Genomic DNA, 27,688 nt, shown 5'->3' on the forward strand with positions numbered 1-27,688 from the left:
CACATCTCTACGGTGAAGCACGGTGGTGGCAGCATCATGCTGTGGGGATGTTTTCAGTGGCAGGGACTGGGAGACTAGTCAGGATCAAGGCAACGACGAATGGAGCACAGTATAGAGAGATCCTTGATGAAAACCTGCTCCAGAAAGCTCAGGACCTCAGACTGGGGCGACGATTCACCTTCCAACAGGACAACAACCCTAAGCACATATCAAAGACAACTCAGGAGTGGCTTCAGGACAAGTCTCTGAATGTCCTTGAGTGGCCCAGCCAGATCCCGGACTTGAACCCGATCGAACATCTTTGGAGAGACCTGAAAATAGCTGTGCAGCAACGCTCCCCATCCAACCTGACAGATCTTGAGAAGATTTAAAGAGAAGAATGGGAGAAACTCCCCAAATACATTTGTGCCAAGCTTGTAGCGTCATAGCAAAAAAGACTCAAGGTTGCAATCGCTGCCAAAAGTTCCTCAAAAAGGTATTGAGTAAAGGGTCTGAATACTTATGTAAATGTCATTTTTCAAAAAAAATTATTATCCGATTTAAATTAGGGGAAAATGAGAGGAAAAATATTTAATGCATTTTAGAATAAATGTCAAGAGGTGTGAAAACTTTCCAAAGGCACTGTACAATAAAATTGTGGATTACTTCACAACAACAAAATTCCCTTTAAAATTGCGTTTATTATATTCAATTCAGCAAAATTCACCGAAAGCAATTACATGTAATAAAATACAATGGGAATGCATGTATAATTAAATGAACATAATTCAGAATTATATCTGCACATCTTAGACGACAATTTTACGACAAACCCTTATAAGCTTATTTATTCAGAGACAGAAAGCTAAGACCAGTATCTGGGTCCCGCACACACCTCTCCAGAAGCTGCAAATAGGTGAGGTTCTCTTGTGTGTTGGGGTCAAAAAAGCCCTTGGTGTCATCGTCAGGGTCATCGAGGATCTGGTTCATTTCCTCATCAAAGTATCCTCTCTGGTACGCCACCTCTACTGGCACTCTATGACTGTACACTGGATCGATGATTCCACCAGTTGCAATCTGTGCCTCAAGAAGGCGAATTCCATGGTCCTTGACAATTAGATCCTTTTTCAAGGCCTGGAACAAGGAAATAGTGTTTCCTGTGTAGGGATCTTTGTATCCAGTGACTGCCCTCTCTGCTGAAAGCAGTTTGTTCTTCCACTCGTTCCCAACCACACCTTGAGCGGCTGCCTCTTCTACAGAGAGCTTCTTGTTCTTCACTGGGTCAATGACAAATCCAGTGGCAGCTTGAGCCTCCAGCAGAACCAGAGAGGTTCCAGGAGTTAGAAGACCTTTGGATTTGGCCTCGTAGATGCTCATGGTCTGTTTGGTGGACTGAACATATACACCTGCAATGCTATTAGTTCCCTCCAAGTACTTGTGTACTGAGTCCATTTCACTCACTTGGGTCACTGTGACTTTTCCTGTATTGAGGTCTTCATAGAGTTTCTTGTCAATGATTTTTGATGCAAGCAGCTCACCAGCGGTGACATTCTTCCTGATACCATGGAAGCTTGTCTCTGTGGTTGTTGTGGTAATGGTTGTTTTCTCTGACTTTGTCTCAGGTGGTGGTGTGCATGTTGTCACTGAAGATGTTGTGGTTATTGTGGTGGTAGTCTTTTGTTGAATCATTGCTAGTACAATCTCCATGAAGCGTTCAATAGTGATTGCTCCAGATTTATACTGCTGCACAAGCTCTCTCCTTCTCTCCTCTGTGATGTATTTTGAGTAGAGGAGATCCCATAGAGACACTTTCTGTCCTTGAAATTTGCCTCCGGCCTTAGTTGTTGTCATAGCCTTCAGAATGTTCTTGGTTTGCTCATCAATGAAGAAGTAAAACTCTCCTTTTTTGACAATTACGAGTAAGCTAAGGCCAGTATCTGGGTCTGTCACACACCTCTCCACAAGCTGCAAGTAGGTGAGGTTCTCTTGTGTGTTGGGGTCAAAAAAGCCCTTGGTGTCATCGTCAGGGTCATCGAGGATCTGGTTCATTTCCTCATCAAAGTATCCTCTCTGGTACGCCACCTCTACTGGCACTCTATGACTGTACACTGGATCGATGATTCCACCAGTTGCAATCTGTGCCTCAAGAAGGCGAATTCCATGGTCCTTGACAATTAGATCCTTTTTCAAGGCCTGGAACAAGGAAATAGTGTTTCCTGTGTAGGGATCTTTGTATCCAGTGACTGCCCTCTCTGCTGAAAGCAGTTTGTTCTTCCACTCGTTCCCAACCACACCTTGAGCGGCTGCCTCTTCTACAGAGAGCTTCTTGTTCTTCACTGGGTCAATGACAAATCCAGTGGCAGCTTGAGCCTCCAGCAGAACCAGAGAGGTTCCAGGAGTTAGAAGACCTTTGGATTTGGCCTCGTAGATGCTCATGGTCTGTTTGGTGGACTGAACATATACACCTGCAATGCTATTAGTTCCCTCCAAGTACTTGTGTACTGAGTCCATTTCACTCACTTGGGTCACTGTGACTTTTCCTGTATTGAGGTCTTCATAGAGTTTCTTGTCAATGATTTTTGATGCAAGCAGCTCACCAGCGGTGACATTCTTCCTGATACCATGGAAGCTTGTCTCTGTGGTTGTTGTGGTAATGGTTGTTTTCTCTGACTTTGTCTCAGGTGGTGGTGTGCATGTTGTCACTGAAGATGTTGTGGTTATTGTGGTGGTAGTCTTTTGTTGAATCATTGCTAGTACAATCTCCATGAAGCGTTCAATAGTGATTGCTCCAGATTTATACTGCTGCACAAGCTCTCTCCTTCTCTCCTCTGTGATGTATTTTGAGTAGAGGAGATCCCATAGAGACACTTTCTGTCCTTGAAATTTGCCTCCGGCCTTAGTTGTTGTCATAGCCTTCAGAATGTTCTTGGTTTGCTCATCAATGAAGAAGTAAAACTCTCCTTTTTTGACAATTACGAGTAAGCTAAGGCCAGTATCTGGGTCTGTCACACACCTCTCCACAAGCTGCAGGTAGGTGAGGTTCTCTTGTGTGTTGGGGTCAAAAAAGCCCTTGGTGTCATCGTCAGGGTCATCGAGGATCTGGTTCATTTCCTCATCAAAGTATCCTCTCTGGTACGCCACCTCTACTGGCACTCTATGACTGTACACTGGATCGATGATTCCACCAGTTGCAATCTGTGCCTCAAGAAGGCGAATTCCATGGTCCTTGACAATTAGATCCTTTTTCAAGGCCTGGAACAAGGAAATAGTGTTTCCTGTGTAGGGATCTTTGTATCCAGTGACTGCCCTCTCTGCTGAAAGCAGTTTGTTCTTCCACTCGTTCCCAACCACACCTTGAGCGGCTGCCTCTTCTACAGAGAGCTTCTTGTTCTTCACTGGGTCAATGACAAATCCAGTGGCAGCTTGAGCCTCCAGCAGAACCAGAGAGGTTCCAGGAGTTAGAAGACCTTTGGATTTGGCCTCGTAGATGCTCATGGTCTGTTTGGTGGACTGAACATATACACCTGCAATGCTATTAGTTCCCTCCAAGTACTTGTGTACTGAGTCCATTTCACTCACTTGGGTCACTGTGACTTTTCCTGTATTGAGGTCTTCATAGAGTTTCTTGTCAATGATTTTTGATGCAAGCAGCTCACCAGCGGTGACATTCTTCCTGATACCATGGAAGCTTGTCTCTGTGGTTGTTGTGGTAATGGTTGTTTTCTCTGACTTTGTCTCAGGTGGTGGTGTGCATGTTGTCACTGAAGATGTTGTGGTTATTGTGGTGGTAGTCTTTTGTTGAATCATTGCTAGTACAATCTCCATGAAGCGTTCAATAGTGATTGCTCCAGATTTATACTGCTGCACAAGCTCTCTCCTTCTCTCCTCTGTGATGTATTTTGAGTAGAGGAGATCCCATAGAGACACTTTCTGTCCTTGAAATTTGCCTCCGGCCTTAGTTGTTGTCATAGCCTTCAGAATGTTCTTGGTTTGCTCATCAATGAAGAAGTAAAACTCTCCTTTTTTGACAATTACGAGTAAGCTAAGGCCAGTATCTGGGTCTGTCACACACCTCTCCACAAGCTGCAGGTAGGTGAGGTTCTCTTGTGTGTTGGGGTCAAAAAAGCCCTTGGTGTCATCGTCAGGGTCATCGAGGATCTGGTTCATTTCCTCATCAAAGTATCCTCTCTGGTACGCCACCTCTACTGGCACTCTATGACTGTACACTGGATCGATGATTCCACCAGTTGCAATCTGTGCCTCAAGAAGGCGAATTCCATGGTCCTTGACAATTAGATCCTTTTTCAAGGCCTGGAACAAGGAAATAGTGTTTCCTGTGTAGGGATCTTTGTATCCAGTGACTGCCCTCTCTGCTGAAAGCAGTTTGTTCTTCCACTCGTTCCCAACCACACCTTGAGCGGCTGCCTCTTCTACAGAGAGCTTCTTGTTCTTCACTGGGTCAATGACAAATCCAGTGGCAGCTTGAGCCTCCAGCAGAACCAGAGAGGTTCCAGGAGTTAGAAGACCTTTGGATTTGGCCTCGTAGATGCTCATGGTCTGTTTGGTGGACTGAACATATACACCTGCAATGCTATTAGTTCCCTCCAAGTACTTGTGTACTGAGTCCATTTCACTCACTTGGGTCACTGTGACTTTTCCAGTATTGAGGTCTTCATAGAGTTTCTTGTCAATGATTTTTGATGCAAGCAGCTCACCAGCGGTGACATTCTTCCTCATACCATGGAAGCTTGTCTCTGTGGTTGTTGCGGTAATGGTTGTTTTCTCTGACTTTGTCTCAGGTGGTGGTGTGCATGTTGTCACTGAAGATGTTGTGGTTATTGTGGTGGTAGTCTTTTGTTGAATCATTGCTAGTACAATCTCCATGAAGCGTTCAATAGTGATTGCTCCAGATTTATACTGCTGCACAAGCTCTCTCCTTCTCTCCTCTGTGATGTATTTTGAGTAGAGGAGATCCCATAGAGACACTTTCTGTCCTTGAAATTTGCCTCCGGCCTTAGTTGTTGTCATAGCCTTCAGAATGTTCTTGGTTTGCTCATCAATGAAGAAGTAAAACTCTCCTTTTTTGACAATTACGAGTAAGCTAAGGCCAGTATCTGGGTCTGTCACACACCTCTCCACAAGCTGCAGGTAGGTGAGGTTCTCTTGTGTGTTGGGGTCAAAAAAGCCCTTGGTGTCATCGTCAGGGTCATCGAGGATCTGGTTCATTTCCTCATCAAAGTATCCTCTCTGGTACGCCACCTCTACTGGCACTCTATGACTGTACACTGGATCGATGATTCCACCAGTTGCAATCTGTGCCTCAAGAAGGCGAATTCCATGGTCCTTGACAATTAGATCCTTTTTCAAGGCCTGGAACAAGGAAATAGTGTTTCCTGTGTAGGGATCTTTGTATCCAGTGACTGCCCTCTCTGCTGAAAGCAGTTTGTTCTTCCACTCGTTCCCAACCACACCTTGAGCGGCTGCCTCTTCTACAGAGAGCTTCTTGTTCTTCACTGGGTCAATGACAAATCCAGTGGCAGCTTGAGCCTCCAGCAGAACCAGAGAGGTTCCAGGAGTTAGAAGACCTTTGGATTTGGCCTCGTAGATGCTCATGGTCTGTTTGGTGGACTGAACATATACACCTGCAATGCTATTAGTTCCCTCCAAGTACTTGTGTACTGAGTCCATTTCACTCACTTGGGTCACTGTGACTTTTCCTGTATTGAGGTCTTCATAGAGTTTCTTGTCAATGATTTTTGATGCAAGCAGCTCACCAGCGGTGACATTCTTCCTGATACCATGGAAGCTTGTCTCTGTGGTTGTTGTGGTAATGGTTGTTTTCTCTGACTTTGTCTCAGGTGGTGGTGTGCATGTTGTCACTGAAGATGTTGTGGTTATTGTGGTGGTAGTCTTTTGTTGAATCATTGCTAGTACAATCTCCATGAAGCGTTCAATAGTGATTGCTCCAGATTTATACTGCTGCACAAGCTCTCTCCTTCTCTCCTCTGTGATGTATTTTGAGTAGAGGAGATCCCATAGAGACACTTTCTGTCCTTGAAATTTGCCTCCGGCCTTAGTTGTTGTCATAGCCTTCAGAATGTTCTTGGTTTGCTCATCAATGAAGAAGTAAAACTCTCCTTTTTTGACAATTACGAGTAAGCTAAGGCCAGTATCTGGGTCTGTCACACACCTCTCCACAAGCTGCAGGTAGGTGAGGTTCTCTTGTGTGTTGGGGTCAAAAAAGCCCTTGGTGTCATCGTCAGGGTCATCGAGGATCTGGTTCATTTCCTCATCAAAGTATCCTCTCTGGTACGCCACCTCTACTGGCACTCTATGACTGTACACTGGATCGATGATTCCACCAGTTGCAATCTGTGCCTCAAGAAGGCGAATTCCATGGTCCTTGACAATTAGATCCTTTTTCAAGGCCTGGAACAAGGAAATAGTGTTTCCTGTGTAGGGATCTTTGTATCCAGTGACTGCCCTCTCTGCTGAAAGCAGTTTGTTCTTCCACTCGTTCCCAACCACACCTTGAGCGGCTGCCTCTTCTACAGAGAGCTTCTTGTTCTTCACTGGGTCAATGACAAATCCAGTGGCAGCTTGAGCCTCCAGCAGAACCAGAGAGGTTCCAGGAGTTAGAAGACCTTTGGATTTGGCCTCGTAGATGCTCATGGTCTGTTTGGTGGACTGAACATATACACCTGCAATGCTATTAGTTCCCTCCAAGTACTTGTGTACTGAGTCCATTTCACTCACTTGGGTCACTGTGACTTTTCCTGTATTGAGGTCTTCATAGAGTTTCTTGTCAATGATTTTTGATGCAAGCAGCTCACCAGCGGTGACATTCTTCCTGATACCATGGAAGCTTGTCTCTGTGGTTGTTGTGGTAATGGTTGTTTTCTCTGACTTTGTCTCAGGTGGTGGTGTGCATGTTGTCACTGAAGATGTTGTGGTTATTGTGGTGGTAGTCTTTTGTTGAATCATTGCTAGTACAATCTCCATGAAGCGTTCAATAGTGATTGCTCCAGATTTATACTGCTGCACAAGCTCTCTCCTTCTCTCCTCTGTGATGTATTTTGAGTAGAGGAGATCCCATAGAGACACTTTCTGTCCTTGAAATTTGCCTTCGGCCTTAGTTGTTGTCATAGCCTTCAGAATGTTCTTGGTTTGCTCATCAATGAAGAAGTAAAACTCTCCTTTTTTGACAATTACGAGTAAGCTAAGGCCAGTATCTGGGTCTGTCACACACCTCTCCACAAGCTGCAGGTAGGTGAGGTTCTCTTGTGTGTTGGGGTCAAAAAAGCCCTTGGTGTCATCGTCAGGGTCATCGAGGATCTGGTTCATTTCCTCATCAAAGTATCCTCTCTGGTACGCCACCTCTACTGGCACTCTATGACTGTACACTGGATCGATGATTCCACCAGTTGCAATCTGTGCCTCAAGAAGGCGAATTCCATGGTCCTTGACAATTAGATCCTTTTTCAAGGCCTGGAACAAGGAAATAGTGTTTCCTGTGTAGGGATCTTTGTATCCAGTGACTGCCCTCTCTGCTGAAAGCAGTTTGTTCTTCCACTCGTTCCCAACCACACCTTGAGCGGCTGCCTCTTCTACAGAGAGCTTCTTGTTCTTCACTGGGTCAATGACAAATCCAGTGGCAGCTTGAGCCTCCAGCAGAACCAGAGAGGTTCCAGGAGTTATAAGACCTTTGGATTTGGCCTCGTAGATGCTCATGGTCTGTTTGGTGGATTGAACATATACACCTGCAATGCTATTAGTTCCCTCCAAGTACTTGTGTACTGAGTCCATTTCACTCACTTGGGTCACTGTGACTTTTCCTGTATTGAGGTCTTCATAGAGTTTCTTGTCAATGATTTTTGATGCAAGCAGCTCACCAGCGGTGACATTCTTCCTGATACCATGGAAGCTTGTCTCTGTGGTTGTTGTGGTAATGGTTGTTTTCTCTGACTTTGTCTCAGGTGGTGGTGTGCATGTTGTCACTGAAGATGTTGTGGTTATTGTGGTGGTAGTCTTTTGTTGAATCATTGCTAGTACAATCTCCATGAAGCGTTCAATAGTGATTGCTCCAGATTTATACTGCTGCACAAGCTCTCTCCTTCTCTCCTCTGTGATGTATTTTGAGTAGAGGAGATCCCATAGAGACACTTTCTGTCCTTGAAATTTGCCTCCGGCCTTAGTTGTTGTCATAGCCTTCAGAATGTTCTTGGTTTGCTCATCAATGAAGAAGTAAAACTCTCCTTTTTTGACAATTACGAGTAAGCTAAGGCCAGTATCTGGGTCTGTCACACACCTCTCCACAAGCTGCAGGTAGGTGAGGTTCTCTTGTGTGTTGGGGTCAAAAAAGCCCTTGGTGTCATCGTCAGGGTCATCGAGGATCTGGTTCATTTCCTCATCAAAGTATCCTCTCTGGTACGCCACCTCTACTGGCACTCTATGACTGTACACTGGATCGATGATTCCACCAGTTGCAATCTGTGCCTCAAGAAGGCGAATTCCATGGTCCTTGACAATTAGATCCTTTTTCAAGGCCTGGAACAAGGAAATAGTGTTTCCTGTGTAGGGATCTTTGTATCCAGTGACTGCCCTCTCTGCTGAAAGCAGTTTGTTCTTCCACTCGTTCCCAACCACACCTTGAGCGGCTGCCTCTTCTACAGAGAGCTTCTTGTTCTTCACTGGGTCAATGACAAATCCAGTGGCAGCTTGAGCCTCCAGCAGAACCAGAGAGGTTCCAGGAGTTAGAAGACCTTTGGATTTGGCCTCGTAGATGCTCATGGTCTGTTTGGTGGACTGAACATATACACCTGCAATGCTATTAGTTCCCTCCAAGTACTTGTGTACTGAGTCCATTTCACTCACTTGGGTCACTGTGACTTTTCCTGTATTGAGGTCTTCATAGAGTTTCTTGTCAATGATTTTTGATGCAAGCAGCTCACCAGCGGTGACATTCTTCCTGATACCATGGAAGCTTGTCTCTGTGGTTGTTGTGGTAATGGTTGTTTTCTCTGACTTTGTCTCAGGTGGTGGTGTGCATGTTGTCACTGAAGATGTTGTGGTTATTGTGGTGGTAGTCTTTTGTTGAATCATTGCTAGTACAATCTCCATGAAGCGTTCAATAGTGATTGCTCCAGATTTATACTGCTGCACAAGCTCTCTCCTTCTCTCCTCTGTGATGTATTTTGAGTAGAGGAGATCCCATAGAGACACTTTCTGTCCTTGAAATTTGCCTCCGGCCTTAGTTGTTGTCATAGCCTTCAGAATGTTCTTGGTTTGCTCATCAATGAAGAAGTAAAACTCTCCTTTTTTGACAATTACGAGTAAGCTAAGGCCAGTATCTGGGTCTGTCACACACCTCTCCACAAGCTGCAGGTAGGTGAGGTTCTCTTGTGTGTTGGGGTCAAAAAAGCCCTTGGTGTCATCGTCAGGGTCATCGAGGATCTGGTTCATTTCCTCATCAAAGTATCCTCTCTGGTACGCCACCTCTACTGGCACTCTATGACTGTACACTGGATCGATGATTCCACCAGTTGCAATCTGTGCCTCAAGAAGGCGAATTCCATGGTCCTTGACAATTAGATCCTTTTTCAAGGCCTGGAACAAGGAAATAGTGTTTCCTGTGTAGGGATCTTTGTATCCAGTGACTGCCCTCTCTGCTGAAAGCAGTTTGTTCTTCCACTCGTTCCCAACCACACCTTGAGCGGCTGCCTCTTCTACAGAGAGCTTCTTGTTCTTCACTGGGTCAATGACAAATCCAGTGGCAGCTTGAGCCTCCAGCAGAACCAGAGAGGTTCCAGGAGTTAGAAGACCTTTGGATTTGGCCTCGTAGATGCTCATGGTCTGTTTGGTGGACTGAACATATACACCTGCAATGCTATTAGTTCCCTCCAAGTACTTGTGTACTGAGTCCATTTCACTCACTTGGGTCACTGTGACTTTTCCTGTATTGAGGTCTTCATAGAGTTTCTTGTCAATGATTTTTGATGCAAGCAGCTCACCAGCGGTGACATTCTTCCTGATACCATGGAAGCTTGTCTCTGTGGTTGTTGTGGTAATGGTTGTTTTCTCTGACTTTGTCTCAGGTGGTGGTGTGCATGTTGTCACTGAAGATGTTGTGGTTATTGTGGTGGTAGTCTTTTGTTGAATCATTGCTAGTACAATCTCCATGAAGCGTTCAATAGTGATTGCTCCAGATTTATACTGCTGCACAAGCTCTCTCCTTCTCTCCTCTGTGATGTATTTTGAGTAGAGGAGATCCCATAGAGACACTTTCTGTCCTTGAAATTTGCCTTCGGCCTTAGTTGTTGTCATAGCCTTCAGAATGTTCTTGGTTTGCTCATCAATGAAGAAGTAAAACTCTCCTTTTTTGACAATTACGAGTAAGCTAAGGCCAGTATCTGGGTCTGTCACACACCTCTCCACAAGCTGCAGGTAGGTGAGGTTCTCTTGTGTGTTGGGGTCAAAAAAGCCCTTGGTGTCATCGTCAGGGTCATCGAGGATCTGGTTCATTTCCTCATCAAAGTATCCTCTCTGGTACGCCACCTCTACTGGCACTCTATGACTGTACACTGGATCGATGATTCCACCAGTTGCAATCTGTGCCTCAAGAAGGCGAATTCCATGGTCCTTGACAATTAGATCCTTTTTCAAGGCCTGGAACAAGGAAATAGTGTTTCCTGTGTAGGGATCTTTGTATCCAGTGACTGCCCTCTCTGCTGAAAGCAGTTTGTTCTTCCACTCGTTCCCAACCACACCTTGAGCGGCTGCCTCTTCTACAGAGAGCTTCTTGTTCTTCACTGGGTCAATGACAAATCCAGTGGCAGCTTGAGCCTCCAGCAGAACCAGAGAGGTTCCAGGAGTTAGAAGACCTTTGGATTTGGCCTCGTAGATGCTCATGGTCTGTTTGGTGGACTGAACATATACACCTGCAATGCTATTAGTTCCCTCCAAGTACTTGTGTACTGAGTCCATTTCACTCACTTGGGTCACTGTGACTTTTCCTGTATTGAGGTCTTCATAGAGTTTCTTGTCAATGATTTTTGATGCAAGCAGCTCACCAGCGGTGACATTCTTCCTGATACCATGGAAGCTTGTCTCTGTGGTTGTTGTGGTAATGGTTGTTTTCTCTGACTTTGTCTCAGGTGGTGGTGTGCATGTTGTCACTGAAGATGTTGTGGTTATTGTGGTGGTAGTCTTTTGTTGAATCATTGCTAGTACAATCTCCATGAAGCGTTCAATAGTGATTGCTCCAGATTTATACTGCTGCACAAGCTCTCTCCTTCTCTCCTCTGTGATGTATTTTGAGTAGAGGAGATCCCATAGAGACACTTTCTGTCCTTGAAATTTGCCTCCGGCCTTAGTTGTTGTCATAGCCTTCAGAATGTTCTTGGTTTGCTCATCAATGAAGAAGTAAAACTCTCCTTTTTTGACAATTACGAGTAAGCTAAGGCCAGTATCTGGGTCTGTCACACACCTCTCCACAAGCTGCAGGTAGGTGAGGTTCTCTTGTGTGTTGGGGTCAAAAAAGCCCTTGGTGTCATCGTCAGGGTCATCGAGGATCTGGTTCATTTCCTCATCAAAGTATCCTCTCTGGTACGCCACCTCTACTGGCACTCTATGACTGTACACTGGATCGATGATTCCACCAGTTGCAATCTGTGCCTCAAGAAGGCGAATTCCATGGTCCTTGACAATTAGATCCTTTTTCAAGGCCTGGAACAAGGAAATAGTGTTTCCTGTGTAGGGATCTTTGTATCCAGTGACTGCCCTCTCTGCTGAAAGCAGTTTGTTCTTCCACTCGTTCCCAACCACACCTTGAGCGGCTGCCTCTTCTACAGAGAGCTTCTTGTTCTTCACTGGGTCAATGACAAATCCAGTGGCAGCTTGAGCCTCCAGCAGAACCAGAGAGGTTCCAGGAGTTAGAAGACCTTTGGATTTGGCCTCGTAGATGCTCATGGTCTGTTTGGTGGACTGAACATATACACCTGCAATGCTATTAGTTCCCTCCAAGTACTTGTGTACTGAGTCCATTTCACTCACTTGGGTCACTGTGACTTTTCCTGTATTGAGGTCTTCATAGAGTTTCTTGTCAATGATTTTTGATGCAAGCAGCTCACCAGCGGTGACATTCTTCCTGATACCATGGAAGCTTGTCTCTGTGGTTGTTGTGGTAATGGTTGTTTTCTCTGACTTTGTCTCAGGTGGTGGTGTGCATGTTGTCACTGAAGATGTTGTGGTTATTGTGGTGGTAGTCTTTTGTTGAATCATTGCTAGTACAATCTCCATGAAGCGTTCAATAGTGATTGCTCCAGATTTATACTGCTGCACAAGCTCTCTCCTTCTCTCCTCTGTGATGTATTTTGAGTAGAGGAGATCCCATAGAGACACTTTCTGTCCTTGAAATTTGCCTCCGGCCTTAGTTGTTGTCATAGCCTTCAGAATGTTCTTGGTTTGCTCATCAATGAAGAAGTAAAACTCTCCTTTTTTGACAATTACGAGTAAGCTAAGGCCAGTATCTGGGTCTGTCACACACCTCTCCACAAGCTGCAGGTAGGTGAGGTTCTCTTGTGTGTTGGGGTCAAAAAAGCCCTTGGTGTCATCGTCAGGGTCATCGAGGATCTGGTTCATTTCCTCATCAAAGTATCCTCTCTGGTACGCCACCTCTACTGGCACTCTATGACTGTACACTGGATCGATGATTCCACCAGTTGCAATCTGTGCCTCAAGAAGGCGAATTCCATGGTCCTTGACAATTAGATCCTTTTTCAAGGCCTGGAACAAGGAAATAGTGTTTCCTGTGTAGGGATCTTTGTATCCAGTGACTGCCCTCTCTGCTGAAAGCAGTTTGTTCTTCCACTCGTTCCCAACCACACCTTGAGCGGCTGCCTCTTCTACAGAGAGCTTCTTGTTCTTCACTGGGTCAATGACAAATCCAGTGGCAGCTTGAGCCTCCAGCAGAACCAGAGAGGTTCCAGGAGTTAGAAGACCTTTGGATTTGGCCTCGTAGATGCTCATGGTCTGTTTGGTGGACTGAACATATACACCTGCAATGCTATTAGTTCCCTCCAAGTACTTGTGTACTGAGTCCATTTCACTCACTTGGGTCACTGTGACTTTTCCTGTATTGAGGTCTTCATAGAGTTTCTTGTCAATGATTTTTGATGCAAGCAGCTCACCAGCGGTGACATTCTTCCTGATACCATGGAAGCTTGTCTCTGTGGTTGTTGTGGTAATGGTTGTTTTCTCTGACTTTGTCTCAGGTGGTGGTGTGCATGTTGTCACTGAAGATGTTGTGGTTATTGTGGTGGTAGTCTTTTGTTGAATCATTGCTAGTACAATCTCCATGAAGCGTTCAATAGTGATTGCTCCAGATTTATACTGCTGCACAAGCTCTCTCCTTCTCTCCTCTGTGATGTATTTTGAGTAGAGGAGATCCCATAGAGACACTTTCTGTCCTTGAAATTTGCCTCCGGCCTTAGTTGTTGTCATAGCCTTCAGAATGTTCTTGGTTTGCTCATCAATGAAGAAGTAAAACTCTCCTTTTTTGACAATTACGAGTAAGCTAAGGCCAGTATCTGGGTCTGTCACACACCTCTCCACAAGCTGCAGGTAGGTGAGGTTCTCTTGTGTGTTGGGGTCAAAAAAGCCCTTGGTGTCATCGTCAGGGTCATCGAGGATCTGGTTCATTTCCTCATCAAAGTATCCTCTCTGGTACGCCACCTCTACTGGCACTCTATGACTGTACACTGGATCGATGATTCCACCAGTTGCAATCTGTGCCTCAAGAAGGCGAATTCCATGGTCCTTGACAATTAGATCCTTTTTCAAGGCCTGGAACAAGGAAATAGTGTTTCCTGTGTAGGGATCTTTGTATCCAGTGACTGCCCTCTCTGCTGAAAGCAGTTTGTTCTTCCACTCGTTCCCAACCACACCTTGAGCGGCTGCCTCTTCTACAGAGAGCTTCTTGTTCTTCACTGGGTCAATGACAAATCCAGTGGCAGCTTGAGCCTCCAGCAGAACCAGAGAGGTTCCAGGAGTTAGAAGACCTTTGGATTTGGCCTCGTAGATGCTCATGGTCTGTTTGGTGGACTGAACATATACACCTGCAATGCTATTAGTTCCCTCCAAGTACTTGTGTACTGAGTCCATTTCACTCACTTGGGTCACTGTGACTTTTCCTGTATTGAGGTCTTCATAGAGTTTCTTGTCAATGATTTTTGATGCAAGCAGCTCACCAGCGTTGACATTCTTCCTGATACCATGGAAGCTTGTCTCTGTGGTTGTTGTGGTAATGGTTGTTTTCTCTGACTTTGTCTCAGGTGGTGGTGTGCATGTTGTCACTGAAGATGTTGTGGTTATTGTGGTGGTAGTCTTTTGTTGAATCATTGCTAGTACAATCTCCGTGAAGCGTTCAATAGTGATTGCTCCAGATTTATACTGCTGCACAAGCTCTCTCCTTCTCTCCTCTGTGATGTATTTTGAGTAGAGGAGATCCCATAGAGACACTTTCTGTCCTTGAAATTTGCCTCCGGCCTTAGTTGTTGTCATAGCCTTCAGAATGTTCTTGGTTTGCTCATCAATGAAGAAGTAAAACTCTCCTTTTTTGACAATTACGAGTAAGCTAAGGCCAGTATCTGGGTCTGTCACACACCTCTCCACAAGCTGCAGGTAGGTGAGGTTCTCTTGTGTGTTGGGGTCAAAAAAGCCCTTGGTGTCATCGTCAGGGTCATCGAGGATCTGGTTCATTTCCTCATCAAAGTATCCTCTCTGGTACGCCACCTCTACTGGCACTCTATGACTGTACACTGGATCGATGATTCCACCAGTTGCAATCTGTGCCTCAAGAAGGCGAATTCCATGGTCCTTGACAATTAGATCCTTTTTCAAGGCCTGGAACAAGGAAATAGTGTTTCCTGTGTAGGGATCTTTGTATCCAGTGACTGCCCTCTCTGCTGAAAGCAGTTTGTTCTTCCACTCGTTCCCAACCACACCTTGAGCGGCTGCCTCTTCTACAGAGAGCTTCTTGTTCTTCACTGGGTCAATGACAAATCCAGTGGCAGCTTGAGCCTCCAGCAGAACCAGAGAGGTTCCAGGAGTTAGAAGACCTTTGGATTTGGCCTCGTAGATGCTCATGGTCTGTTTGGTGGACTGAACATATACACCTGCAATGCTATTAGTTCCCTCCAAGTACTTGTGTACTGAGTCCATTTCACTCACTTGGGTCACTGTGACTTTTCCTGTATTGAGGTCTTCATAGAGTTTCTTGTCAATGATTTTTGATGCAAGCAGCTCACCAGCGGTGACATTCTTCCTGATACCATGGAAGCTTGTCTCTGTGGTTGTTGTGGTAATGGTTGTTTTCTCTGACTTTGTCTCAGGTGGTGGTGTGCATGTTGTCACTGAAGATGTTGTGGTTATTGTGGTGGTAGTCTTTTGTTGAATCATTGCTAGTACAATCTCCATGAAGCGTTCAATAGTGATTGCTCCAGATTTATACTGCTGCACAAGCTCTCTCCTTCTCTCCTCTGTGATGTATTTTGAGTAGAGGAGATCCCATAGAGACACTTTCTGTCCTTGAAATTTGCCTCCGGCCTTAGTTGTTGTCATAGCCTTCAGAATGTTCTTGGTTTGCTCATCAATGAAGAAGTAAAACTCTCCTTTTTTGACAATTACGAGTAAGCTAAGGCCAGTATCTGGGTCTGTCACACACCTCTCCACAAGCTGCAGGTAGGTGAGGTTCTCTTGTGTGTTGGGGTCAAAAAAGCCCTTGGTGTCATCGTCAGGGTCATCGAGGATCTGGTTCATTTCCTCATCAAAGTATCCTCTCTGGTACGCCACCTCTACTGGCACTCTATGACTGTACACTGGATCGATGATTCCACCAGTTGCAATCTGTGCCTCAAGAAGGCGAATTCCATGGTCCTTGACAATTAGATCCTTTTTCAAGGCCTGGAACAAGGAAATAGTGTTTCCTGTGTAGGGATCTTTGTATCCAGTGACTGCCCTCTCTGCTGAAAGCAGTTTGTTCTTCCACTCGTTCCCAACCACACCTTGAGCGGCTGCCTCTTCTACAGAGAGCTTCTTGTTCTTCACTGGGTCAATGACAAATCCAGTGGCAGCTTGAGCCTCCAGCAGAACCAGAGAGGTTCCAGGAGTTAGAAGACCTTTGGATTTGGCCTCGTAGATGCTCATGGTCTGTTTGGTGGACTGAACATATACACCTGCAATGCTATTAGTTCCCTCCAAGTACTTGTGTACTGAGTCCATTTCACTCACTTGGGTCACTGTGACTTTTCCTGTATTGAGGTCTTCATAGAGTTTCTTGTCAATGATTTTTGATGCAAGCAGCTCACCAGCGGTGACATTCTTCCTGATACCATGGAAGCTTGTCTCTGTGGTTGTTGTGGTAATGGTTGTTTTCTCTGACTTTGTCTCAGGTGGTGGTGTGCATGTTGTCACTGAAGATGTTGTGGTTATTGTGGTGGTAGTCTTTTGTTGAATCATTGCTAGTACAATCTCCATGAAGCGTTCAATAGTGATTGCTCCAGATTTATACTGCTGCACAAGCTCTCTCCTTCTCTCCTCTGTGATGTATTTTGAGTAGAGGAGATCCCATAGAGACACTTTCTGTCCTTGAAATTTGCCTCCGGCCTTAGTTGTTGTCATAGCCTTCAGAATGTTCTTGGTTTGCTCATCAATGAAGAAGTAAAACTCTCCTTTTTGACAATTACGAGTAAGCTAAGGCCAGTATCTGGGTCTGTCACACACCTCTCCACAAGCTGCAGGTAGGTGAGGTTCTCTTGTGTGTTGGGGTCAAAAAAGCCCTTGGTGTCATCGTCAGGGTCATCGAGGATCTGGTTCATTTCCTCATCAAAGTATCCTCTCTGGTACGCCACCTCTACTGGCACTCTATGACTGTACACTGGATCGATGATTCCACCAGTTGCAATCTGTGCCTCAAGAAGGCGAATTCCATGGTCCTTGACAATTAGATCCTTTTTCAAGGCCTGGAACAAGGAAATAGTGTTTCCTGTGTAGGGATCTTTGTATCCAGTGACTGCCCTCTCTGCTGAAAGCAGTTTGTTCTTCCACTCGTTCCCAACCACACCTTGAGCGGCTGCCTCTTCTACAGAGAGCTTCTTGTTCTTCACTGGGTCAATGACAAATCCAGTGGCAGCTTGAGCCTCCAGCAGAACCAGAGAGGTTCCAGGAGTTAGAAGACCTTTGGATTTGGCCTCGTAGATGCTCATGGTCTGTTTGGTGGACTGAACATATACACCTGCAATGCTATTAGTTCCCTCCAAGTACTTGTGTACTGAGTCCATTTCACTCACTTGGGTCACTGTGACTTTTCCTGTATTGAGGTCTTCATAGAGTTTCTTGTCAATGATTTTTGATGCAAGCAGCTCACCAGCGGTGACATTCTTCCTGATACCATGGAAGCTTGTCTCTGTGGTTGTTGTGGTAATGGTTGTTTTCTCTGACTTTGTCTCAGGTGGTGGTGTGCATGTTGTCACTGAAGATGTTGTGGTTATTGTGGTGGTAGTCTTTTGTTGAATCATTGCTAGTACAATCTCCATGAAGCGTTCAATAGTGATTGCTCCAGATTTATACTGCTGCACAAGCTCTCTCCTTCTCTCCTCTGTGATGTATTTTGAGTAGAGGAGATCCCATAGAGACACTTTCTGTCCTTGAAATTTGCCTCCGGCCTTAGTTGTTGTCATAGCCTTCAGAATGTTCTTGGTTTGCTCATCAATGAAGAAGTAAAACTCTCCTTTTTTGACAATTACGAGTAAGCTAAGGCCAGTATCTGGGTCTGTCACACACCTCTCCACAAGCTGCAGGTAGGTGAGGTTCTCTTGTGTGTTGGGGTCAAAAAAGCCCTTGGTGTCATCGTCAGGGTCATCGAGGATCTGGTTCATTTCCTCATCAAAGTATCCTCTCTGGTACGCCACCTCTACTGGCACTCTATGACTGTACACTGGATCGATGATTCCACCAGTTGCAATCTGTGCCTCAAGAAGGCGAATTCCATGGTCCTTGACAATTAGATCCTTTTTCAAGGCCTGGAACAAGGAAATAGTGTTTCCTGTGTAGGGATCTTTGTATCCAGTGACTGCCCTCTCTGCTGAAAGCAGTTTGTTCTTCCACTCGTTCCCAACCACACCTTGAGCGGCTGCCTCTTCTACAGAGAGCTTCTTGTTCTTCACTGGGTCAATGACAAATCCAGTGGCAGCTTGAGCCTCCAGCAGAACCAGAGAGGTTCCAGGAGTTAGAAGACCTTTGGATTTGGCCTCGTAGATGCTCATTATCTTTTTAGTGGATTCAATTCTTACTCCTGCAATGCAATTTGTTGCCCCAAGGTACTTTTGAATAGATTCCATTTCCCCTACAGTCTCTTCAGTAACTTCTCCATGGATAATCTGAGTGAATAGTTCCTTTGAGATGATTTGTGACTCATAAAGCTCACTTGCTGATACCTGCTTCCTCAGTCCTTTGAACTTTATTTGTTTTGATGTCACTTCCTGTATTATTGTGATAACTATTTCTATTATCTCTTTCATTGTCAGTGATCTTGTCTTGTACTGTTTCAAGAGCTGCTCTCTCTTCAGTTTTGAAATGTATTCAGAGATTAACACATCCCACAGTGACACTTGTTTGTCTTCAAATTTACCTGCATTGATGACCACAATTTTGTCTTTGAATTCCTGCTCTGTTTGTTCATCTGTGTGAAAGTCACCTTCAGCTTCTACATGTAATGGTAGGAGTAAAAGCCCTGTCTGAGAATCCTCTTCACACCTCTCTCTTAGCTGAAGGTATGTTAGGTTTTCCTTGGTGCTGGGGTCAAAAAATCCTTTTGTGTCATCATTTGGATTAGAAATTACATCACTTGTTTCTTCATCAAGGTAGCCATTTTTTTTGGCGACATGAGACGGTATCCTGTAGCTGTTGACTGGGTCAATTATTCCCCCTGTTGCAATTTGTGCTTCTAGCAGATGTATCCCATGGCCTTTCTCGATCAGATCTTTTTTCATGGCTTCAAATAAAGATATTGTTTCATCTGTGTATGGATCTACATATCCAGTGACTGCTCGTTCAGCTGAGAGTAGTTTTTCATGTATTTCTAGTCCAATTAGTCGTTCTCTTGCGGCCTCATCAACAGATAGATATTTGTTCTTGATTGGATCGATGACAAACCCTGTTGCAGCCTGAGCCTCAAGCAGTTTCAGTGCAGTACCAGGTGTTAGCAAACCTTGCGTCTTTGCCTCATAAATGCTCATAACTTTTTTGGATGGAAGAATCTGGACGCCAGCAACACTTCCTGTACCCCTTAGGTATTGCTTTACAGATTCCAGTTTGGTCACTTGTTCAATAGTTACTTTTCCTTCCTCCAAACTCTTGAAGGTATTGGCATCAATTATGCTTGATTTCAATAGTTGTTTTGCAGAGACTGGCTTTCTCAAACCTATTGTTGTTTTCAGAGTTTCGTTCTCTTCCAGTTTTGTAATGGTGGAAATGACCAAAGTGATTATTACTTGTATGGTTATCTTCTTTGTTCTGTATTTGTCAAGGAACTGGAGTCTCTGATCATCAGTAAAGTATCCAGAGTTAATCAAATACCAAAGCGAGACCGTCTTTCCTGAATAACGCCCTACTGATATACTAACAGTTGTCTTTTCAAACTCCTGTTTAATCTCAGTGTCTGAGTACATTTTTTCAGTTTCATCCTGTGTTTTAGTTTTGTCCATCAGTGGCAGAAGAAACAGACCCGTCTCTGGGTCCTTTATGCACTGCTCCAGCATTTCCATGTAGGTCAAGTTTGCTTGTGTCCTTGGGTCAAAAAATCCCTTGGTGTCATCACTGGGATCTGTCAGGATTTGATTAAGCTCTTCATCAAAGTATCCCTTTCTGTAAGCAACTTCAAGGGGCAAATGAAGACACTTCAATGGGTCAATGATGCCACCTGTTGCAACCTGGGCTTCAAGTAAACGAATGCCATGCTGCTGCAGGATCAGATCTTTCTTCATGGCTTGGAAGAGTGAGATCTTTTTATCAGTGTAGGGGTCTGTGTAGCCAGTTACTGCCTTCTCTGCTGATAAGAGCTTTTCGTACAGTTCTGGGCCAATTATCTTCTCTTTCAGAGCATGGTCCACAGTCAGTTTCTGGTTATGAAGAGGGTCAATGATAAAGCCCGTGGCAGCTTGTGCTTCCAGAAGAGATAGCGCAGTACCAGGAGTCAGGATGCCCTTTTTCTTGGCCTCATAGATGCTCAGTTTTTGACTGGAGGGTTGGAGTATCACCCCGGCTACACAGCTGTTTCCTCTCAGATAGGTTCTAACCGTGTCTATCTTCATTATATCCTTGTTGGTCAGTTTCCCTTCAATCAGACTTTTGTATGTCTTTTCGTCCACAATTTCCAACCTCAAAAGGTCCACAACAGAAACATTCCCCCTCAGACCCTCAAAGTTAAGACCAGCTTGCCACTTTATCTCCTTGCTTTCAATGATTTCCAGGATAATTACAATGATTTCCTTGATTGTGATCATCCTTGACTTGTACAGTTTGAATAACTCCTGCCTTTTGTCCTCACACAGATATTCAGAGTTGATGAGATCCCAGAGTGTTACATGCTTGCAGCTGAACCTGCCATACTTAACAGTGACATTTGTAGCTTGGAATGTCTCCTTTATGTGATCTTGTATGTTGACTCTGTTGCTTTTGCCTTTGAGGGGCAGAAGACAAAGGCCTGTGCTTGGATCAGTGACACACCTAGCCATGAGCTTCAGGTATGTGAGGTTTTCATGAGTGTTGGGGTCAAAGAAGCCCTTAGTGTCATCACTTGGATCATCAAGAATCTGATTCATTTCCTCATTGAAATATCCCCTCTTGTAGGCTACATGGACAGGAATACGATGGCTGTTAAGAGGGTCAATGATTCCTCCAGTGGCAATCTGTGCCTCCAGCAGACGAATTCCGTGGTCTTGTAAGATGAGGTCTTTCTGCATGGCTTGGAACAGAGAGATGGTTTTGCCAGTGTATGGATCTTTGTAACCAGTCACTGCTTTCTCTGCTGAACGCAGCTTTCCATGAAGGTCAGGTCCCACTATGTTTGCCTTCACTGCCTCATCCACTGAAAACTTTCTATTGGCAATAGGGTCAATGATGAAGCCCGTTGCTGCTTGAGCTTCCAGTAGAATCAGTGCAGTTCCTGGCATTAGCTTTCCCTTTTGTCTGGCCTGGTAGATTGTCATGATCTGAGAATCAGGAAGCAAAACACCTGCAATGCTGTCTTTCCCTTGTAAGTACATTTGAACAGTTTCATCCTCTGTGACCTCCTTCACTGTCTTCTTCCCCTTGTTGAGTTCCTCCAGGACATTCTCGCTAATGATATCTGCCTCTACCAGCTGCTTTGCTGTGACAGTCTCCCGGATTCCTTCAAAGACGACGTTGGTTGTTTTCACTGATTGCTCTATAACCTCCATAATTTTTCTGATCATCATCTTCATTGTAAGGTGTCCCTGTGTGTGTTGCCGAATGATGTCTTGCCTCTGATGTTCGTTGAAGTATTCTGACATCAGCAATTCCCAAAGGGATACAATCATTCCCATGTACTTCCCACAAGTCACCCTCACTCTCTCTTCTTTGAAGTTAAGTTTGGTTTGATAGTCGATGAAATTATGATTCTGACCACCTGACTGTTCCATAAGAGGAAGCAGGCAGAGTCCAGTGGCTGGGTCGATGACACATCGTTCCATCAGCTGAAGGTATGTCAGATTTTCCTTTGTGTTTGGATCAAAGAATCCTTTGGTGTCATCTCCTGAGTCTGCAAGTATTGCATTCATGTCTTCATCAAAGAAACCTCGCTTGTAGGCCACATCCACAGGAAGTCTGTGACTGTTGATGGGGTCAATTATTCCTCCTGTGGCGATTTGAGCTTCCAGTAAGCGAATCCCATGCTCCTTCACGATTAGGTCCTTTGACAGTGCCTGAAACAGGGATATTGTTTCACTTGTGTAGGGGTCTTTGTATCCTGTGACTGCCCGCTCAGCCGAGAGCAGTTTAGCATGGTAGTCAGGACCCACAACTTTGTTTTTAATAGCCTCGTCCACGCTGAATTTTTTGTTCTGAACAGGGTCAATCATGAATCCAGTGGCAGCCTGTGCCTCAAGAAGAACTAGTGCTGTTCCAGGCATAAGAATACCCTGCTTCATGGCTTGATAGATACTCATTCTCTGATTGGACGAGAGCATAGCTACACCAGAGATACCTCCTTTACCTTCCAGGTACTCTTTCACAGTCTCCATGAGCATCACATCCTGAGTGGTTGTTTTGCCTTTCTGCAAGTCTTCATAGGTCTCTTTGTTAATGATGTTTGCCGCCAGGAGCTCAGTGGAGGACACCCCCCTTCGCAGGCCTTTGAAGGTGATGCAAACTGGTAGTAGCAGTAAGCCAGTGTCAGGATCCACTATGCATTTCTCTATCAAATGTGAGTAGTTAAGATTTTCTTGTGAGTTTGGATCATAGAAAACTTTGAGGTCTTCCATCTGGTCAGAGAGTAAACCTTTTTCATAGTGTCCCTTCTCAATCGCTAAGTACACTGAAACATGTTGTTTTTCAACAGGGTCAAATAGGCCTTTTGTGGATATCTGTGCCTCAAGCAACCGGGATCCATAATTTTTTGGAATCACATCCTTTTGTATGGCTTGGAATACAGACATTTTTTCATTTGTATAAGGATCTATGTAACCATCAATGGCTCTCTCAGCAACAAGGAGTTTTTCTCTCATCTCAGGTCCAATTATTCCTTCCTTGACAGCTTCTTCTACTGGAAGTTTCCGGTTGTTGATAAGGTCTATGATTCCCTCAGTGGCAGCCTGGGCCTCCAACAGGGCCAATGCTGTGCCAGGCTTCAGTAGACGTTTCTTCATGGCCTGATATATTGTTATCTTCTGCTTTGTCTTCTCCAGGAAGACTCCAGCTACTGCACCGGTGCCTTGTGCCTGGCCATTTTCATTCCCTTCCATATCTTTAGTGATCGACTCAATCTTGACTTTCAAATCTGTGTAAAGATACAGAAAAACAACTTTAAATAGGAAAAGCACTTGCACATTTCAGTTTGCTTGTTGCAGGTGAATGGGAATAATTTGATGATAAGGCCAAACAGCAAACACATAATCTTAAACAAAGTGATACTGTCAAGAGCAGGTTTTCCTTTTGTTTTACAATATCAGGTTGCAAAGGTTCATTTTCACTTAGATGTCTTTCGTAATAGTTTTTTGTTTTATGTTTAATCAATGATTTACTCTGAAGAATGGCTTCAATTTATTTGTTTGCTTATGCTGTATTATTTCATATCAGTTTCATGGCATTAACTTTCAAAAAGATCTTGCCTGGGCTCACATGCCTGATGTTGCAGTTGTTTGCAGGTATAAATAAATACAATTTTAAATCAGTTCAATTTAATGTCATTTCATTAATGAACTGAAAACAATTGTCTGGTTGATTGTGGATTTTAAGATGTAATATGATTTTAGTTCATTTCCTGCAATAACTAGAAATGAAATGGATCACAACTACAGTCATTGTAACATTGTGAAATGTCTTTATTTGTTTAGGCATGCTAAAGCAACTGTTGGAAAGGTGTAGACTTAAAATGGAAATATGGGGAACTATAAAACCTAAGAGCACTTAAATGTAACCTGACACGTTATTGTAACTCAATATGCTTTTTTTTATACAAAGATCAAAAACATATTTTTGAGAGAATTAACACATTGATCGTGAACATATAATTCTTAATTACACTAGATTTGTTTTTATTTTGTTGAATGTTATCAGTAAATGCACTGGTGCATGTTAAGACATAAGACAACAATGGGTAAATGAGCCAGAAAAGCACACAGCTTGACTAAAAAACATACATTTCATCTACAGTGACATAATTCTTAAAAAGTTGAGCAGAAATATGGTGCATTCACTAGGCCCCATTGTCATCAAAACATAAGATCAAACGTTTTGGGGGGAGCACACTAACGGTAGCTAGCAAACTCACGTACATTGCAGTGTTTCGTACACTTGTCCTTATTTTAGCGCCCAAAACATTTAATATTAATACCATTGTAAAGCACAATTTCTCCCCTTTCCATCAAAATCAATGACGAGACCTTCATGCAGTCCTTCTCTGCATGATTGAAGAAAGCAGTGGAGCTCCGCTGGATCTTTTTAAAAATCACCTATAAAAATGTAAATAAAACACTATAAAGACTTTATATAATGTCTCGTTACGTACCAACAGAATTTGAAGGTTTGTGTTGAATTTGAATAGGGTTTTTAGGGCGGCGCTAAAGTTATCTTCACACGTAAACTGCGGCGGTCACATTTTTTGAAAGTCATGATGGCTCGCAGTGATGACGCAAAAAAATGCACTATTGATTGAATTAACTGTTGATGAACCCACGAGTAATTAACTTTACATTCATTATTACACTCACCATTGATAATTTCTTGTTTTTTATCTGCGAGAGAAGTGCTACCCCTAGTGGAAAGAGGCTGTACGACACACAATGAGTTGCAAAATGCGTGCCATGAGTTACGTCATGACACGTCACAATGCAACGTACTGCGTCAAAAGGGTCAGTTTTTTCATATTTTCTCAAATACTATTGGTGCATTACCATGTCAATCAACGCATAAATAGAAACGTAATTTACATTCCGGATTTTGATGCCAACACAGTCGCTGCAGTCCTATTAGTTTTCATTGCAGCCTCATTTGTATGCCACAGTTACGCAAAATGTGTACAAAACAGTGTTGGTTACCAGTATTTACCATCGATCTGATCAAAATCTTGACATTACTGTCTCATTGTTGGGAAGACATAATGTGGTTACAGGATCTCAACATCAAGCAAAGACTTGTCAGACATGTTCTAAGTCGTAAGTAAGCAAAAAAGATAGAAAGCAAAGGTATTTGGGCTTCATCCCAAATGGCACCCTATTCCCTATGTAGTGCACACATTTTTTGTGCACTATATAGGGCAGGGGTATTCAACTCTTACTTTACAAGGTCCGGAGCCTGCTGGTTTTCTGTTCTACCTGATAATGAATTGCACACACCTGGTGTCACAGGTCTAAATCAGTCCCTGATTAGAGCGGAACAATGAAAAAAATGCAGGGAAACTGGTTTCGAGGTCCAGAGTTGAGTTTGAAGGACAGGGATTAGGAATCCATTTCGGACACACCCTTGACATACTGCCAGAGGTCTATTTATCTCTAGAGGGGTAGCTAGATTGTGTGCCGGATAACATCACTACAGCCTGTGGGAGTAGAGAGGGTGTGATCATATTGTTTTTCATGCAGGTTGTGGATAAACATTTAAAATATTCAAAACGTGGTCTCCATGCTATTTTCAGGAATGCATTAGACTATAAATTATTATCTACAAATATTAGCTATCAAGACAAAATATTTACCAAAGCTGTGTCTTGCATGATTAAGCAACTGTTGTGTAGTAGGCTCTGTAACATGAGGACACAATGGGTAAGTTTACTCGTCAAGTTTAGCACTCCATCACAGCTTACATCATCATCACATGCATACTCTTCTCCATATCTAAAATCCTGTTTTCCTTGTACTTCCATTCTGTGTCAGAATCGGAGTATATGAGCGGGGTGGAGCTGGAGCGGAGCGACAAGCGACGAGCAGAACTTGCCCAATTTGACTGGAGAGTTGCAATTTCGCTCCAGTAACCCTCATTTCACGAGCTCAGGGCATGCCCGCCCGAGCATGCATTTGTAGTCTACTTGTGTGCTGCTATAGCCCCTTGCTTTAGGTACTTTAATAACCTCTTACATCTAGATGTTCCGCTAGCGGAACGTCTGCTCCAATATCCAATGATGGGCGGGGCGCGAAATACAAACTCCTCTAATTTTACAGCTATTTAAAGACAAGACTCTCCTTTATCTAACCACACTGTCCGATTTCAAAAAGGCTTTACAGGGAAAGCAAAACATTAGATTATGTCAGCAGAGTACCCAGCCAGAAATAATAAGACACCCATTTTTCAAGCTAGCATATAATGTCACAAAAAACAAAACCACAGCTAAATGCAGCACTAACCTTTTATGATCTTCATCAGATGACACACCTAGGACATTATGTTATACAATACATGCATGTCTGTTCAATCAAGTTCATATTTATATCAAAAACCAGCTTTTTACATTAGCATGTGACGTTCAGAACTAGCATTCCCACCGAACACTTCCGGTGAATTTACTAAATTACTCACGATAAACGTTCACAAAAAGCATAACAATTATTTTAAGAATTATAGATACAGAACTCCTCTATGCACTCGATATGTCCGATTTTAAAATAGCTTTTCGGATGAAGCACATTTTGCAATATTCTAAGTACATAGCCCGGCATCACAGGGCTAGCTATTTAGACACCCAACCAGTTTAGCCTTCACCAAAATCACATTTCCTATAAGAAAAATGTTATTACCTTTCCTGTTCTTCGTCAGAATGCACTCCCAGGACTTCTACTTCAATAACAAATGTAGGTTTGGTCCCAAATAATCCATCGTTATGGTCCATCAACGACGTTTTGTTCATGCGTTCTAGACACTATCCCAATGGTATATCACGGTCACGAGCATGGCGCAGAAAGTGACAAAAAATGTCTAAATATTACATTACCGTACTTCAAAGCATGTCAACCGCTGTTTAAAACCAATTTTTATGCAATTTATCTCGTAGAAAAGCGATAATATTCCGACCGGGAATCTGCCTGCCTGTAAACTGAGGGAAAAACCGAAAGCCGGGGGCGGGGCGGGTCGCGAGCGTAAGCATTTCCCCACTGAGAGACCACTTAGCTTTTGCTCTCCTTTGTTTCAGCCAGGGCTTTGAATTACGTCATTCCTGTTTTTCCCGGGCTCTGAGAGCCCATTGGAGACGTGGGTATTGTCACGTAACAGCAGAGATCCTTAGTTTTTGGAAGAGATGTCAAAGAAAGCAAATAAATGGTCAGACAGGGTACTTCCTGAACAGAACCTTCTCAGGTTTTTGCCTGCCATAGGAGTTCTGTTATACTCACAGACACCATTCAAACAGTTTTAGAAACTTTGGAGTGTTTTCTCTCCAACGCTAATAATTATAGGCATATTCTAGTTTCTGGGCAGGACTAATAATCAGATTAAATCGGGTACGTTTTTTATCCAGCCGTGAAAATACTGCCCCCTAGCCATAAGAGGTTTTAATGGAGTTCGCTAAATATTTTCATAAAGAAACTGATAAAACACACAGGTGCTAAATCAAGGACAAAGAGGAAGAGAGGAATTGTGGTGATTTAGTGTCCACAACTAAACAATCATAAAAGACACATATCCCAAAAGCATGCTACGTACACATGCTAAAAGAAAGGAATGAGGTGGGTAGATAACTAAGTGTATCATTATAGCTAAGTATTTATAAACAAAAAAATCAGATGTCTTAAACGTTTTGTTCATTTTAGTTCTATTATCTGTACAATAGGCCATAACTGATTTTTCCCCAATAGGCCTGGCATTCAAGGACCTTTCCGTTTTGATTGGGTTATTTTGCCTAAAAACCTTTAGAACTACCTATAATGAAATAAAAAAACAAAACAACTCTGCATCTCTGGCTAGCCTGGTAAGAGTGGGCAAAAGGGTGTTT

At 43.7% G+C, this 27,688-nt stretch overlaps 1 protein-coding gene across 1 annotated transcript in view; it reads right to left on the minus strand.

Annotated features, from left to right (window-relative positions):
- Positions 1–660: 660 nt before the first annotated feature.
- eppk1 (epiplakin 1) overlaps positions 661–27,688 on the minus strand; it is a 33,151-nt gene continuing 6,123 nt past the window's right edge. The window contains 2 exon segments of the mRNA XM_029735941.1: positions 661–16,700; positions 16,703–23,050. Of these exon segments, the coding sequence (XP_029591801.1) occupies positions 823–16,700; positions 16,703–23,015 (22,191 nt within the window). The 5' untranslated portion in view covers positions 23,016–23,050 and the 3' untranslated portion in view covers positions 661–822.

Source organism: Salmo trutta, chromosome 36, assembly GCF_901001165.1.
Source record: "Salmo trutta chromosome 36, fSalTru1.1, whole genome shotgun sequence".
NCBI classification, from domain to species: Eukaryota; Metazoa; Chordata; class Actinopteri; order Salmoniformes; family Salmonidae; genus Salmo; species Salmo trutta.